A 16,055-nucleotide genomic window follows, 5' to 3' on the forward strand; every position below is an offset into this window, starting at 1 on the left:
TGATATAAATAAAACCTATTATTATACACTGATAGACAGATAAATGTACAGACAGACAGAAAAAAATGTGCAGACAGACAGATAAATGTACAGACAGACAGACAGAAAAATGTGCAGACAGACAGACAGATAAATGTACAGACAGTCAGACCCACATAAAGACAGACAGATATACAGACACAAATAACCATACATTACTAGACAGACAGACAGACAGAAAAATGTGCAGACAGACAGATAAATAAATGTACAGACAGACAGATAAATGTACAGACAGACAGACAGATAGACCCACATAAAGACAGACAGACAGATAAATGTACAGACAGACAGACAGACCCACATAAAGACAGAAGGATATACAAGCACAAATAAACATACATTACTAGACAGACAGACAGACAGACATCTGATCACACTGTTGCTATGGAAAGGATTAAACGCATCAGAGAGAATGCATTAATATAAAGCTGCGCGCCAGTCAGAGCTGCTGTTACAGAGAATTAATCACCACCTTCTGACCAATCAGAACGCAAGATTCAGCAGCGCTGTGGTGTGAAGTTAGAGTATAACGTAACCCTGGTCAGCGTCTTGTACGTATTTTTAAACCCATTTCAACCCTAAATAAAATGTTAATAGATATCTAAATGAATATATTTTGAGGCTGAGGTCACAGAATAGCATCAGTGTGAGTCATTCAGGGTTAAAAAGGGGTTGTGGTCAAGTAGAACTGAATCACCGAGCTGTTCTGAGGTCAGCTCTATTTATAGGATAAAAAAAATGACCAGATAGAGGAGGAGTGGAGAAGGAGAGGAAGGACGAGGGGGTGAAGAACAGAAGATTTACTGATCCTGTTGGAAAGAAAGGCGGAAACATTGCTTCACCACCTAATGGGAATCGACTTGATTGTTTTCATGAAATATTTTTCCCATTAAGATGTAATGGTTTTAATGGGTCCCGAGAGTCCACTTGCTGTTGATTCGGTTACAGAGTCAGGGTTGGGTCTCAAATCAGTCATTTTCTCTTCCATCTAGATAACCAGAAATGCTCTACATCAGAGCTGACCTGTACATGGAGAGTAAAAATACTCCTCTATGACTCTACCATCACTACTACTGTAACTAGTACAATTACTGCTACAAAACCTACAACTACTATAACTAATACAACATCTGGGTGCAATTACGACTACAACTACAGCTGTGAGCGTATTCTCAGGGTTCAAGCGCTTTAAGAACTTTAAGTGTAAAAAGACATTATGTATTATTAAGGAAGCATGTAAGCATTTAAACTGAGATAAAATATTGCTTACTAGGTTTAATAACGATACTCCAGCACTGTAATATACTGAATCACAACACAATCAAAACGGTTCGACGACCAAATGGGAATGGTTCGACTCGACAATGCGTTTCACTGAATCTAAATCAGTTTCATGATTTAAGCACAAATTATACAAAACTATTATGAAAATAAAAATAACAATTTTGCATTTCTTATGATCAGTAGGTGGCGCTGTTCCTGAAGTGTTATGGAGATACAACCTCACAACCACTACACAACTACAACTAGTACAAGCACCACTATAACTACCAGTACTACTAGAAATAAGATGATTACCTGAACAAACACTCACACGGAACTTATTAGTGTTTCTGTACATTTTGCATGTATTTTAGCCACGCCCACCTCTACCTCTACGGTGTATATTAACACTGTGTGTCATTAATACTACTGAGACTACAACTACTACTATAGCTACTGTAATGACAACTAATACTAACACTACTACAACTACTGAGTACTGATACAGCCTCTACTACAACTACTGAGTACTGATACAGCCTCTACTACAACTACTGAGTACTGATACAGCCTCTACTACAACTACTGAGTACTGATACAGCCTCTACTACAACTACTGAGTACTGATACAGCCTCTACTACAACTACTGAGTTCTGATACAGCCTCTACTACAACTACTGAGTACTGATACAGCCTCTACTACAACTACTGAGTACTGATACAGCCTCTACTACAACTACTGAGTACTGATACAGCCTCTACTACAACTACTGAGTACTGATACAGCCTCTACTACAACTACTGAGTTCTGATACAGCCTCTACTACAACTACTGAGTACTGATACAGCCTCTACTACAACTACTGAGTACTGATACAGCCTCTACTACAACTACTGAGTTCTGATACAGCCTCTACTACAACTACTGAGTACTGATACAGCCTCTACTACAACTACTGAGTTCTGATACAGCCTCTACTACAACTACTGAGTACTGATACAGCCTCTACTACAACTACTGAGTACTGATACAGCCTCTACTACAACTACTGAGTACTGACACAGCCTCTACTACAACTACTGAGTACTGACACAGCCTCTACTACAACTACTGAGTACTGATACAGCCTCTACTACAACTACTGAGTACTGATACAGCCTCTACTACAACTACTGAGTACTGATACAGCCTCTACTACAACTACTGAGTACTGATACAGCCTCTACTACAACTACTGAGTACTGATACAGCCTCTACTACAACTACTGAGTACTGACACAGCCTCTACTACAACTACTGAGTACTGATACAGCCTCTACTACAACTACTGAGTACTGATACAGCCTCTACTACAACTACTGAGTACTGATACAGCCTCTACTACAACTACTGAGTTCTGATACAGCCTCTACTACAACTACTGAGTTCTGATACAGCCTCTACTACAACTACTGAGTTCTGATACAGCCTCTACTACAACTACTGAGTACTGATACAGCCTCTACTACAACTACTGAGTTCTGATACAGCCTCTACTACAACTACTGAGTACTGATACAGCCTCTACTACAACTACTGAGTTCTGATACAGCCTCTACTACAGCTGCAATAATAATAATCCCAATGTCCCATAATGCTAACAGATCAGCCGGCTGTCAGAGTCCGTGACTTTATCAGGATATCTCAGTAAAGTCTTCAGTAAAGAGTGATGTGATGCATCAACATACTGATGTCATGTCGTCATACTGCTCCGCCCCGGAGCCCCGCCCCTGCGCAGTTGTTCAAACGTTCTCACGAGACACAGGAATCTGCTGCACGAGGAGGAAGCCAGTGTTTGTCCAAGAGGCCATAATAACCACCATCAGCGTTTCATCTCTGTGGTTACTCAGCACCGTTACATAATCTTACAGAATCTGGAAACACTTAAATCAGTTCCTCTCTCTCTCTCTCTCTCTCTCTCTCACACACACACACACACACAGGATGTTTGTTCAGTCTTCTGGAGGTCCCAACTTTTCTCAAAAGGTTGACAAACTTCCAGGCATTGAAGCTGGTTTTTCCTCAGAAGCAGCTGAGACGCGCTGATACCTTACAGGTGCTGCTTCACTTCTTATCACCGCGTAAAATAGCATAGGTAGTGTAAATGTCATTAAAAATGGGCGGAGACAACCAGCAGTCTCAGGGAGTTTTTCCTTTGCCATCAACAACTCTGGCTTAGTTATTAGTGACAAAAAGATCAATTTCAAGATTAAATTTTTTATCCAGATTTCCTGAAAACTTCAATGATTAAAAATAAGGGAAGTGTAACATGCTGTTGCTATAGAATCAATATCAGAGCGAGTGCATTAATATAAACCTGCACTACAGTCAGAGAGAATTAATCACCTGACCACTGAAAGAATATAAAAGTAGAGAAAATCAAGGTTTTCACAAGTAAAACAAAAAAACGGACAGGTTTCTGGAAATATCTGAGCTCTGATGGTGAAAACTGAGTAAACTGCAGCTAATTCCAGCAAAACGCGACGCTGTGCTAGCCGAACTGTTCAACCTCTGTACCAGAACTTTCTGGAACCTCGTGTGGATTATTAAGCGTGACGTCATTTCCTGAAGTCCTACAGGAAAAAGACGAGCGAGTTCTCTTTATTCCCAGAAGGATGAGGCGACACCAGTTCATCATAAACATTCTCCACATTCTTCACATGCTCCGTGTTTTTCTTCCCTCACAGTTAAAGAAGCCCGGGGGTTTCTGGGAGAAAGCCGAGGTCGGTCAGTTCTCTGGACGCTAGTTTTTCTGTCCTGTCTGGATAAAACGCCTTAAACAAACATCCACTAGACGAAGGCTGATATCCTGAAGGAACAAAAAGACGACGCCCATATAAGGTCAAAAAAAAGTCATCAGAAGGAAAAGATGAATGAAAGATGAAGCCTGATAAGAGCAAATATTTCGAACAAACAACAACATGAAGATATTTCACATAATTCAGAATTTTCCTGGAAAGAAAAAAAAAATCACATTTTGGATTTAATCCCAAAACAAGAAGACTTGAACGATTAAAAAAACAATAAAAATTTATTTTAGTTTATAATTTATTTAAAAAACTAACATTTTACACCTAAAGCAACGCTTTCTTCGTTTTTATTAACGTTTTCTTCAATTATTTTTAATTTTCTTAAATGTTTATATTTATGTCTTGAGTAAATATTCTCTAAACTGATTAAAAAAATATATTTTTCTAGTTTAATTTCTGAACATTTCTGTAAAAATTTTTTACAGCACCATTAACCTGATTATTTAAATCAAGGTGTGGCTCGAAAGCATTGTTTTATTAAAATAGTGTTTTAATGTTTTTATTTATTTATTTTTATTCACAAAATTAATCTGCATTTTAAAGATCACAGTCGATAGTAAAGCGTCATATAAACACATCGTTATCAGGGAGAACAAAAAAGGTGGAGTCTGTTATTAAAAACCCTTTTATTCTGAATTTTCGTGACTAGCATAGTTTATTAGCACACTTTAACATAGACAGAGGAGGGTGTGGCTAAGGAGACGATCTCATTCTGATTGGCCGCGCAGCTCGGTGCTCAGGTCCTGTATCTCCGTGATTAGTCGCTCCAGCTGCGCCACGTCATCATGGAGGTCGTGGTGAATCTCTCCGGTCGCTACGTCAGTGTAAAGTTGCTATGGAGATTAAACACCAGGTTAAAAGTGCCGTAGACATGTAAATAAAAAATCTTTTGTCTCTTCTTTCAGCATAAAATAGGCGGAGCAAAAGCTAAACTAGCAAGTAAAAGCTAATGGAATAAATGATAGAACGCGAGTGAAGAATGCTAAATAAGAAGGTGAAATACAGAGAGTAAACTATAACGTGATTGAAAGCTAACCTAGCTAATGACAGTTCAAATCCTAGCAAAAAGAGGAAGAGTGAGGATGGAATGATGGAGTGATGGAGGGATAGAGGAAGTGGTGTTACTAACTTTAGCCTTAGAGGCTAAGCTCTTCAGACTGAGCCGAGCCGACGATAGTAACTGCAGTGCTTCCTGAGGATTCGACTTTTCCCTGCTACAGTGGAGAGACACTGAGAGAGAGAGAGAGAGAGAGAGAGAGAGAGAGAGAGAGAGAGAGGAGAAAAAGAGAAGCTTATTAAACACCTTCAGCTCAGTGGGTGAGACAGAGGGATGGAGGTCAACATTAAACATTAAACTTCAGAGACAGAGAGAGCTTCTGGGGGTTAAAGGGCACCGTGCCATTAAAAGTGCTACTGTGTGGGGAAGAAAAAGTGTGTGTGTGTGTGATATTTCTTCTCAATCTGTTTGTCCCGCTGAACTTGAACGACATCGTTTTTCAACTCAATGTGCAATCTCTCTCTCTCTCACACACACACTCTCACACTCACACAGAGCTGACATGAGGAGGAGGATGGATGGCGAGTAAACGGATGAGAGCGTGACCTTTCTCCATCAGTGTGTTAATCTGGGTGGTAATGAGCCCTTGTTTGTAGCATCACTTCTGCACAGCGTCTGAAATCGCCATTACATCATCAGTCCACCACGAGGTCAGTCTGATGATCAGCTGTAAGGGGCAGGATGAAGATCACAACAAAGAAGGGCAAGAAGGGTGCAGATGGAGCAACAGTGCAGAATAGACCGAGCAAATGATCACTCTGGCTCAAATCAAGTAATGACAGAATGGACACAGCTTGGGTTACTATGCAGGAGGCACGGATCAGGTAATTACACAGGGGATGCAGATTGGGGAACTATAAGGTAGACACACATCAGGTAACTACACTAGAACTACACAGGTGATGCAGATCAGGTATGCAGGAGTGTGCAGCAAAAGCAGATTGTGTAACTACATAAATCCAATAACTACACTGGCTTAAACTAAAAACAGCACTCTGTGTGTGTGTGTGTGTGTGTGTGTTTTCCTCAGAAGTAGCAGAACACTTCCCAGAATGCATCAGCTGAATGTTTGCACACACACATTATCTTTCTCTCTCACACACACTGTCTTCTCAAGCTGTGACCAGCAGGAAAGGTCAAACTGATGTGATTCATGGGCAGACATGTGCGCGCACACACACACACACACACAGTGAAACAGACAGGGATATATACTGTATGGCTTAAAAAAGGCAGGAAAAAAAGCAGCTTCACAGTAATGTGCACATAAGAAAAATGACATGTCACACACACTTAAACACACACACACATACACACACAGTATGGAATAGGTGGGGCGGCACGGTATCTCACATCAGCTACTTTATGAATTACTCAGATCAATAGAGCCCCTGAAGGACAAAAGGTGGAGCTGTGTGTGTGTGTGTGTGTGTGTGTGTTATTAATTGATATTAATGGCAAGGGAGATCATTTTCAAGTCAGATCAGTTTTCATACACACACACACACACACACACACAATAAGTTCCAGACAAGAAGAAATTGTTCACATGTGTTTCGTTCTCCTGAAAATATTAAGGCTTTCAGAACACGCTTCAGCGTTCATGCTATGCTCTCTGTGCCTGTCTCAGTGAAAGAGGTGTGGCCTCTGTGCCTGTCTCAGTGAAAGAGGTGTGGCCTCTGTGCCTGTCTCAGTGAAAGAGGTGTGGCCTCTGTGCCTGTCTCAGTGAAAGAGGTGTGGCCTCTGTGCCTGTCTCAGTGAAAGAGGTGTGGCCTCTGTGCCTGTCTCAGTGAAAGAGGTGTGGCCTCTGTGCCTGTCTCAGTGAAAGAGGTGTGGCCTCTGTGCCTGTCTCAGTGAAAGAGGTGTGGCCTCTGTGCCTGTCTCAGTGAAAGAGGTGTGGCCTCTGTGCCTGTCTCAGTGAAAGAGGTGTGGCCTCTGAGCCTGTCTCAGTGAAGGAGGTGTGGCCTCTGAGCCTGTCTCAGTGAAGGAGGTGTGGCCTCTGTGCCTGTCTCAGTGAAGGAGGTGTGGCCTCTGTGCCTGTCTCAGTGAAGGAGGTGTGGCCTCTGTGCCTGTCTCAGTGAAGGAGGTGTGGCCTCTGTGCCTGTCTCAGTGAAGGAGGTGTGGCCTCTGTGCCTGTCTCAGTGAAGGAGGTGTGGCCTCTGTGCCTGTCTCAGTGAAGGAGGTGTGGCCTCTGAGCCTGTCTCAGTGAAGGAGGTGTGGCCTCTGTGCCTGTCTCAGTGAAGGAGGTGTGGCCTCTGTGCCTGTCTCAGTGAAGGAGGTGTGGCCTCTGTGTCTGTCTCAGTGAAGGAGGTGTGGCCTCTGTGATCCACACAGACGTGTGTTTATCATCTACTCTAAGGCTCACAGTGAAACCCAATAGGACAGGAGGTCCTCAGATCAGTCTCCTGTAGGAATACAGACATGTTCATGTATCATGTGTGGAAGGAGTCTCCAGTGTCAGAGTGCCATTACTTTTAAGTAACCTCCTCATCTCAGAGTGTGTTGGAATCTGTTTTTTTGTTTTTTTTAAGTCAATGCTGAACATCAGCGACAATAAAGACTTAATGTGTGTGAATAAATGAAAAGGTATACAGATCGTTAATATTTAAATGAATGAATTAATATTTAAATGAGCTCCAGTGTAAATCTGCACACTCTCACCGGTGGCCATGTCGACGGCTCCCTTCATCACCTCCTTAAAGCTGCACATGTCTTTCTCCCAGCCTGATTTCTGCATCTCACACCGGTGGGCTTTAGACAGGAAATGCAGTGCCTACACACACACACACACACACACACACACACACACACACACGCTTTTAAAAGAGTGTAATGATAAATTAATAACCCTCTGCTCACTCTATTAAACTGATGAGCGTGTCATTAAGGCAGATCAGATGGGACGGGAGAGGTCTTCAAGGTCCACCTTCTCATTGTCTTCTTTCTTGTCGCTCTGGCCATCACCATAGAGACGGGCGTACTGCTTCCATATTTGGGCGTCAGTGCTGCAGCTGGCGGAGACTCGGCCGAACAGCTCCTGCAACTTGGCTCTGTGATTGGACGCCCGGTCGCCACGGTGATCGGGAAGGTCTTCAACCACCGCCCTGACGAGAATCTCCAGAACCTGCAGGAGATAAAAGTGTAGCTGTCAGTTTGAGGTTAGGAGGCGTGGCCTGTATGTCTGTCTTAATGAAGGAGGTGTGACCATGTGATTGTCTTAGAGAAGGAGGCGTGGCCTGTTTGGAAGTTACTGTGAAGAAAGCATGGCCTCTGTGTCTGTCTCAGTGAAGGAGGTGTGGCCTATTTGATTGTTTTAGAGAAGAAGGCATGCCCTCTGTGTCTGCCTCAATGAAGGAGGTGTGGCCTCTGTGTTTGTCACAGTAAAAGAGGTGTGGCCTCTGTGTCTGTCTCAGTGAGGGAGGCGTGGCCTGTATGGCAGTTTCAGTGAAGAAGGCATGGCCTCTGTGTCTGCCTCAGTGAAGAAGGCGTGGCCTCTGTGTCTGCCTCAGTGAAGAAGGCATGGCCTCTGTGTCTGCCTCAGTGAAGAAGGCGTGGCCTCTGTGTCTGCCTCAGTGAAGAAGGCATGGCCTCTGTGTCTGCCTCAGTGAAGAAGGCGTGGCCTGTATGGCAGTTTCAGTGAAGGAGGCATGGCCTCTGTGTCTTTCTCAGTGAAGAAGGTGTGGCCTCTATAACTATCTGTCCTGCCCTGTTTTGACACTCATCCTGTTTGTCATCAGTGATGTTTGTAAAATTAAATCAGAACTAGAGAACATGATGAAGCACAAAAAGCCCAGCCCACTGTGTCCCTCTCCCCTCGACACCCACTAACCCCAAACTCACATCTCAATCGGTTCCTGCTCTTTAGAGCATCAAGAACGACTCCTTGTGATTTAATTGTGTGGAATTAAGATCCTACGCTTCCCTGAGAAGATTAATCTGTTGTTTCTTTCACTTGTTTACATCCATTTTTTTCATTCATCACACACAGGGCGGAAAATGAGAAATGGGCAATAAAGCGGGGCTGATGTTCAGAAAGATGTAAAAATGAGAAATGATAAAACGAGCGGCTCGTAGCCGACAGCAGCTGCTGTGATAACTGGTCCAAGAAATTGTTAGCGCCAGTGTTATGTGTTTTTGTTCGTTATAATTTGTTAATTGCAGCTGAGACACACACTAATGAGTTCTGTGACTTTTTCATGTCCCACTGCGTCAATGTTTTTTATTCACGATGACTCTGGGGTGTGTGTGTGTGTGCGTGTGTGTGTCGGCTGCAGCGAGACGGCTTTATCAGTTTAACATCCGACTCAATCAAACCTGTCGCAAATCCTCTACCTGAAACTTCCTGTGTGTGTGTGTCTGTGTGTCTCTGTGTGTGTGTGTGTGTCTCTGTGTGTGTGTGTGTGTCTCTGTGTGTGTGTCTGTGTGTCTCTGTGTGTGTGTCTCTGTGTGTCTGTGTGTCTCTGTGTGTGTGTGTCTGTGTGTGTCTCTGTGTGTGTGTGTCTCTGTGTGTGTGTCTGTCTGTGTGTGTCTGTGTGTGTCTCTGTGTGTGTTTTCAGTAATAATAATAAACTTTATTTATTGAGCATTTCATACTCACACTGGTGTACACTCAAGTAGTAAAGATAAAATAAATAATGTTGTTCAAGTAAAATAAAAGATGAAGTGAAAAGAAAGAAAAATAAGACACAGTTGTTATCAGTGAGAGTTAAACCTTTAAACGTTCTCTGTCCAGTCTCACCTCCACGTCCTTGTACTTGTCCCTCAGGTCCAGGAGACGATGATACGCTCGAATGGCCTCGGCAAACTCGCCCACATCGATACACACAGCGATGAAGTTCTCCCAGATCTGCCAGCGCTCAAAGTTACACTTCAGAGCCTCCTGCAGCGTGCGGAAAGCCTTCTCTCTGTAACACAAACACACACACCAACACGTCACACTCCATCCATTCATCCATCCATCCATCCAACAACTCATCCATCCATCCATCCATCCATCCATCCATCCGTCCATCCAACAACTCATCCATCCATCCATCCATCCGTCCATCCAACAACTCATCCATCCATCCATCCGTCCAACTCATCCATCCATCCATCCATCCATCCGTCCATCCAACAACTCATCCAGCCATCCATCCATCCAACTCATCCATCCATCCATCCATCCGTCCATCCAACAACTCATCCATCCATCCATCCATCCATCCAACAACTCATCCATCCATCCAACAACTCATCCATCCATCCATCCATCCGTCCATCCAACAACTCATCCATCCATCCATCCATCCGTCCATCCAACAACTCATCCATCCATCCATCCATCCGTCCATCCAACAACTCATCCAGCCATCCATCCATCCAACAACTCATCCATCCATCCATCCATCCAACAATTTATCTCATCTATCTATTCATCTATCTATCTGCTATCTAACAATTTCATTCAGCTATCTATCTATCTAACAATTTATCTCATTCATCTGTCTATCTAACAATTTATTCAGCTATCTATCTATTCTAACAATTTATCTATCTATTCATTCATCTGTCTATCTAACAATTTATCTAGCTATCTAACAATTTATCAGCTATCTATCTCATTCTAACAATTTATCTATCTATCTGCTCATCTAACAATTTATCTAGCTATCTCATTCATTCTAACAATTTATCTATCTATTCTATTCTATTTGTCTATCTAACAATTTCATTCAGCTATCTAACAATTTCATTCATTTATTCTGCCATCTAACAATTTATCTAGCTATCTATCTATCTATCTAACAATTTATCTAGCTATTCATTCATCTCAATAATTTATCTATTCATTCATTCTATCTATCTAACAATTCATCTATCTATCTATCTATCTGCCTATCTAACAATCTCATTCAGCTATCTAACAATTTCATTCTATCCATTCATCTATCCTATCTATCTAACAATTTCATTCAGCTATCTATCTATCTAACAATTCATTCATCTATCTATCTATCTGCCATTCTAACAATTTATCAGCTATCTATCTATCTAACAATTTATCTATCTCATCCATCCAACAACTCATCCATCCATCCAACAACTCATCCATCCATCCATCCATCCGTCCATCCAACAACTCATCCAGCCATCCATCCATCCAACAACTCATCCAGCCATCCATCCATCCAACAACTCATCCATCCATCCAACAACTCATCCAGCCATCCATCCATCCAACAACTCATCCATTCATCCATCCATCCATCCATCCATCCATCCATCAACTCATCCATCCATCCATCCATCCAACAACTCATCCATCCATCCAACAACTCATCCATCCATCCATCCAACAACTCATCCAGTCATCCATCCATCCAACAACTCAACCAGCTATCCATCTGTCCATCCAACAACTCAACCACTTATTCATCTGTCCATCCAATAGCTCATCCATCCATCCATCCATCCATCCACTCAACTAGCTCTTCATCTGTCCATCCAACAACTCATCCAGCCATCCATCCATCCAACAACTCATCCAGTCATCCATCCATCCAACAACTCATCCATCCATCCATCCATCCATCCAACAACTCATCCATCCATCCATCCATCCATCCAACAACTCATCCATCCATCCAACAACTCATCCATCCATCCATCCATCCAACAACTCATCCATCCATCCATCCATCCATCCATCCAACAACTCATCCAGCCATCCATCTGTCCATCCAATAGCTCATCCATTGATCCATCCACCCATCCATCAACTCATCCATCCATCCATCAACTCATTCATCCATCCATCCATCCATCAACTCATTCATCCATCCATTCATTCATCCATCCATCCATCCATCAACTCATTCCTCCATCCATCCATCCATCCTCTCATTCCTCCATCCACAGTTCTGCACAGCCTTACTTACTTTTTCCTCAGTTTGATGTAGGCTGTGGACAGATTGTTCCAGGCCTCTGAGTTCTGGATTAATAATAAAAGAGAAATGAACTCTGTTTCTGCATCAACATTTTAACAGAAAGCAAAAGTAAAAGGAGGTCATGTGACTTACATCTGGTTCCAGACTCACGCATCTCTGAAAGGCTTTAGCAGCTCCTTCATATCCCTCCAACGCAAAATACGCACAGCCTAAAGAGAACCACACCCCCAACTGGGGGGGGGCAGAGAGAGAGTGAGAGAGAGAGTGAGAGAGAGACAGAGAGAAAGAGTGAGAGAGAGAGAGACACACAGACAGAGAGAGAGAGACAGACAGAGAGGGGAGAGAAAGAGTGAGAGAGGGTGAGAGACAGAGAGAGAGAGAGAGAGAGTAAGAGAGAGAAAGAGAGCGAGAGAGTGAGACAGAGAGAGAGACAGCTGTATTATAAATTATTGATTAAACTCATTAATGTTATGAATCTCTTCCACTCTTCGATTTGCTGTGATGTTGCACGCAGATTTTTTTTACGATCATATGACAGCTCATCCTCTTTTTCATTTCCCTCTCCCTTCCTTCATCCCTCCATTTCTCTAGTGTCTCCAACCATCCTTCTTCTCCCTCTCTCTCCTCCTCCTCTCTCTATATCATCTCTTTCTGCATCTTACTCTGTAGCCATCCCATTATTCCTCTCTTCCTCCCCCGTGTTCTTAATCCCCCTCTGGTTGGTGGAGGTTAGTGAGGGGGAGTGAGGGATCACACCGGGGCCGTTACAGCCCAACACCGCTAAATTACACTGTATTATTGCGGCTCATGGCCCGAGTCTCACGCCGCGTTAGGGAGGGAAATTAAAAAAGAGAGAAAAAAAAAGATTTTCATCACTTAAGGAAAGCTGACACCATTTATCCCTCCTTCATCTCTTTCTCCTCCTCTGCCTACACTCACTGAACCTCTTTTCTACACCTTCATGTACACATAGCTGCACCTGTGTGTGTGTGTGTGTGTGTGTGTGTACCTGCATGGCATTGATAGCCAGCGATCGTTCGAAACACTCCACACACTCCTGGAACTCTTTATTTCGGAGGTGATGGAGGGCTCGGGATCTCTGCGCCCGAGCGCTGCGGTGTTTGGAGAGCTCCCAGGCTCGATCGTAATACTGCGGATCCTTCAACACATCGCCCAGGAGACAATAAAGAGACGGAGTTTCCTTCTTCTCCAGCTCTCGCCTCAGTATCTCCTCCGCCTGAGAAACAGACACAAGATCAACTCATGCTGAACCTTTAAAGCCTTTACCGTTTTTAAAATAAAAAACTCTTTAAACTCCTAAACACTTCTCACGCATTCTTAAAAGCCCAGAAGCCCAACACAACACTCACACATCACCTCTTAATGCCCCAGTTACACACAACAATTAACATATATCTCTAAAAACATACACAAACGCCCCTAAATTCCACACCAGAAGCCCATATATAATCCTAAATACCCCAATAACCCCATAATACCACCAATTTGTTTTAGTAAATACTGTTTACTAAAAACTATACAGTGTCTAAAATACTTTGTGAACAAACACTAAAATCCTTATAATCACCCCTAACAACACTAAATACCAGTAACTACACCAAACCAACCATAAATACCCCTACTCACTTCTAAAAAAAACTCTAACACTAACCATAAATACCCCCAAACGTTCCAGGTACAGCTGCAACCACCCCAGAAAATCCCAGAATACTTGCAACCACTCTAAACACCCCAAAATATCTCAATAAACAAAAATAAACATCTCCCCTCAATCAGCAATTAACATGAAACAGCCACCATCTTCCCATAAAAACCCTAAATACCCCTAAATCACCTTTAAATGCTCCAGAGTAAACATCAAATCTCCAAAAAAATACAAATTACTGGTAAACCCCAATAAAGTAGCCCCACCCCTAACATACCTAAACAAACTATAGCCCCACCCACAGAAAACCAAAACCATAATCTTCCTAACAATAAATACCATTCATTCACCCATAAATACCCCCCTAATAAACACCAAAATGCCATAAAACATCCATAAATACTTCTGAGCAACATAAACACCTCAAATATCTGTTAAATATCTGCGAGCTGCCATTAAAACCCCAGAAACTCGGCGAGTCCTCAGGAGGAAAGGCTCCAAACATTCTGAACTTAAACAATGGTCATCAGCAGTTTTGTGACATCAATGTGACGGTCAGAAGCTGGAAAAAAGCTCTAAAGTGTGAGGTATCCTAAAACCACAGGATTCTGAATGTGATATCTGAGTAATATCACCTTCACCTCCCCCTACAATGCTGCCAGATTGGTTCGATCCACTTGTTTCTCATGTTATTGCTGAAGGGAATTGATCTGGGCAAGAAAAGGCCTGTTTTCCTGGCGACGGAATCGAGCTGCTCCGGGCTCTCATCACGCGTAATTTACTGCCACTCTATAAGGAACTAGCGTGGAAAAAAACCAGCTTCCAAACTCGGCTGCCTCTCAGCATTCTGCAGAAACATCACCAGGCTCATGAAGAACGCAAACAGCTCCAGAAAATCAAATAAAATCACATCTGCTTCGCCTGGTCACAAACTGCAGACATGCCATGAAGCCGCTCGGCAGGCGGCTCGGTATTAGCCGTGAGGTCCTGCACATTCCTGAGTAATTAGCTCATGCGTGTTGTAAAATGTTAGCTCTTTTTCCCGTCAATCTTTTACACTTCAGCCCTTTCAGCCTCGTTCACATTTCCCTTCAGCCTTTTCTCCGTGCACACCCATCCATTTCCCCACTCGTACTCCACATATTTACATGCGGCCCGTTGACCCACAATGCACCGCTCTCATGCATAATTTAAAGGGTCATTCTGTACCAAATGGAATGAAAAGTTCAACTGTGACAGATAACTGTGGACGACGCTCCAGAGAACGGACCCGAGACGCTCATCTCTTTAACTTTACCCTTTTATTTGATCTAACCTTTTCCTCCTTTGCTCTTTATTTCCTATTATCCATCCATTTTCTTGCTTTTCTTTATAGTACTTAAATCTCTCTCTCCCTCTCACTCTGTTTTTCTCTGTTCTCCTTCAGACTGCACTGCATTTCAGAGGATGAGGTCATTCATCTTTTGAGTCAAGAAGAAGGGGGAAAAGAAAGAAAAATAGAGAGGATAAAGAAACAAGACAGCAGTTATTCAGTTATATCCTGACAGTGAAGTGTACATCAGTTCCTGAGCTCAGACTTTACTGCCCACTCCACCTCACCCCCAGACCATACTCCACCTCACCCCCAGACCATACTCCACCTCACCCCCAGACCATACTCCACTTCACCCCCAGACCATACTCCACCTCACCCCCAGACCATACTCCACCTCACCCCCAGACCATACTCGGTTCACACTCCAACCACTTGTTCGATATGCTTCAGTCTATTCTTGACTCGAGTCTCTTCAAACTCCATTTTACCCCAATACCCCCACCATACTCCACTTCACTCCCCTATTTCATTTACAGCTTCACTCTCCCAGGTTGAACTCACTTTCACCCATTGCCTGTTCTCCTTTATGCTCCAGGCCAGACTCAACATCCTTGTCAGTCAATACTCAACCCCCAGATTATATTGGACTTCACCTCCTCCACCAACCCCCCGCAGGACATACTGGGCTTCACACTTGACTTGACACCAGATTTAGTGGTTGAGTCTGCAGTTGCTTTTGTTCCAGACTCTGTAGCTCACTTCATATTCGACTTCATATCGACTCTGGAGCTTTTAGCTCAGACGCTTGTCTATTGACCTGAGTGCACTTCTGTAATCAGATTGAGACACAGAGTGTTTCTGTAATGCAATAAGGCAGCAAATAAACTCAAACTGTACTGAGCAGTGTGTGTGTGTGTCTACCTAAAAATTTA

The 16,055-nt window shown here is 43.0% G+C and overlaps 1 protein-coding gene across 1 annotated transcript in view; it reads right to left on the reverse strand.

Annotated features, from left to right (window-relative positions):
- Positions 1-4,763: 4,763 nt before the first annotated feature.
- Positions 4,764-16,055, reverse strand: part of ttc27 (tetratricopeptide repeat domain 27) — a 98,630-nt gene continuing 87,338 nt past the window's right edge. The window contains exons 13-20 of the mRNA XM_058399355.1: positions 13,152-13,379; positions 12,275-12,373; positions 12,134-12,186; positions 9,952-10,117; positions 8,140-8,337; positions 7,875-7,986; positions 5,286-5,386; positions 4,764-4,989 (exon numbers count right to left, since the gene is read on the reverse strand). Of these exons, the coding sequence (XP_058255338.1) occupies positions 4,864-4,989; positions 5,286-5,386; positions 7,875-7,986; positions 8,140-8,337; positions 9,952-10,117; positions 12,134-12,186; positions 12,275-12,373; positions 13,152-13,379 (1,083 nt within the window). The 3' untranslated portion in view covers positions 4,764-4,863. The remainder of the gene's footprint in view (positions 4,990-5,285; positions 5,387-7,874; positions 7,987-8,139; positions 8,338-9,951; positions 10,118-12,133; positions 12,187-12,274; positions 12,374-13,151; positions 13,380-16,055) is intronic.

This window comes from Hemibagrus wyckioides, linkage group LG09 (genome assembly GCF_019097595.1).
Source record: "Hemibagrus wyckioides isolate EC202008001 linkage group LG09, SWU_Hwy_1.0, whole genome shotgun sequence".
NCBI lineage: Eukaryota > Metazoa > Chordata > Actinopteri > Siluriformes > Bagridae > Hemibagrus > Hemibagrus wyckioides.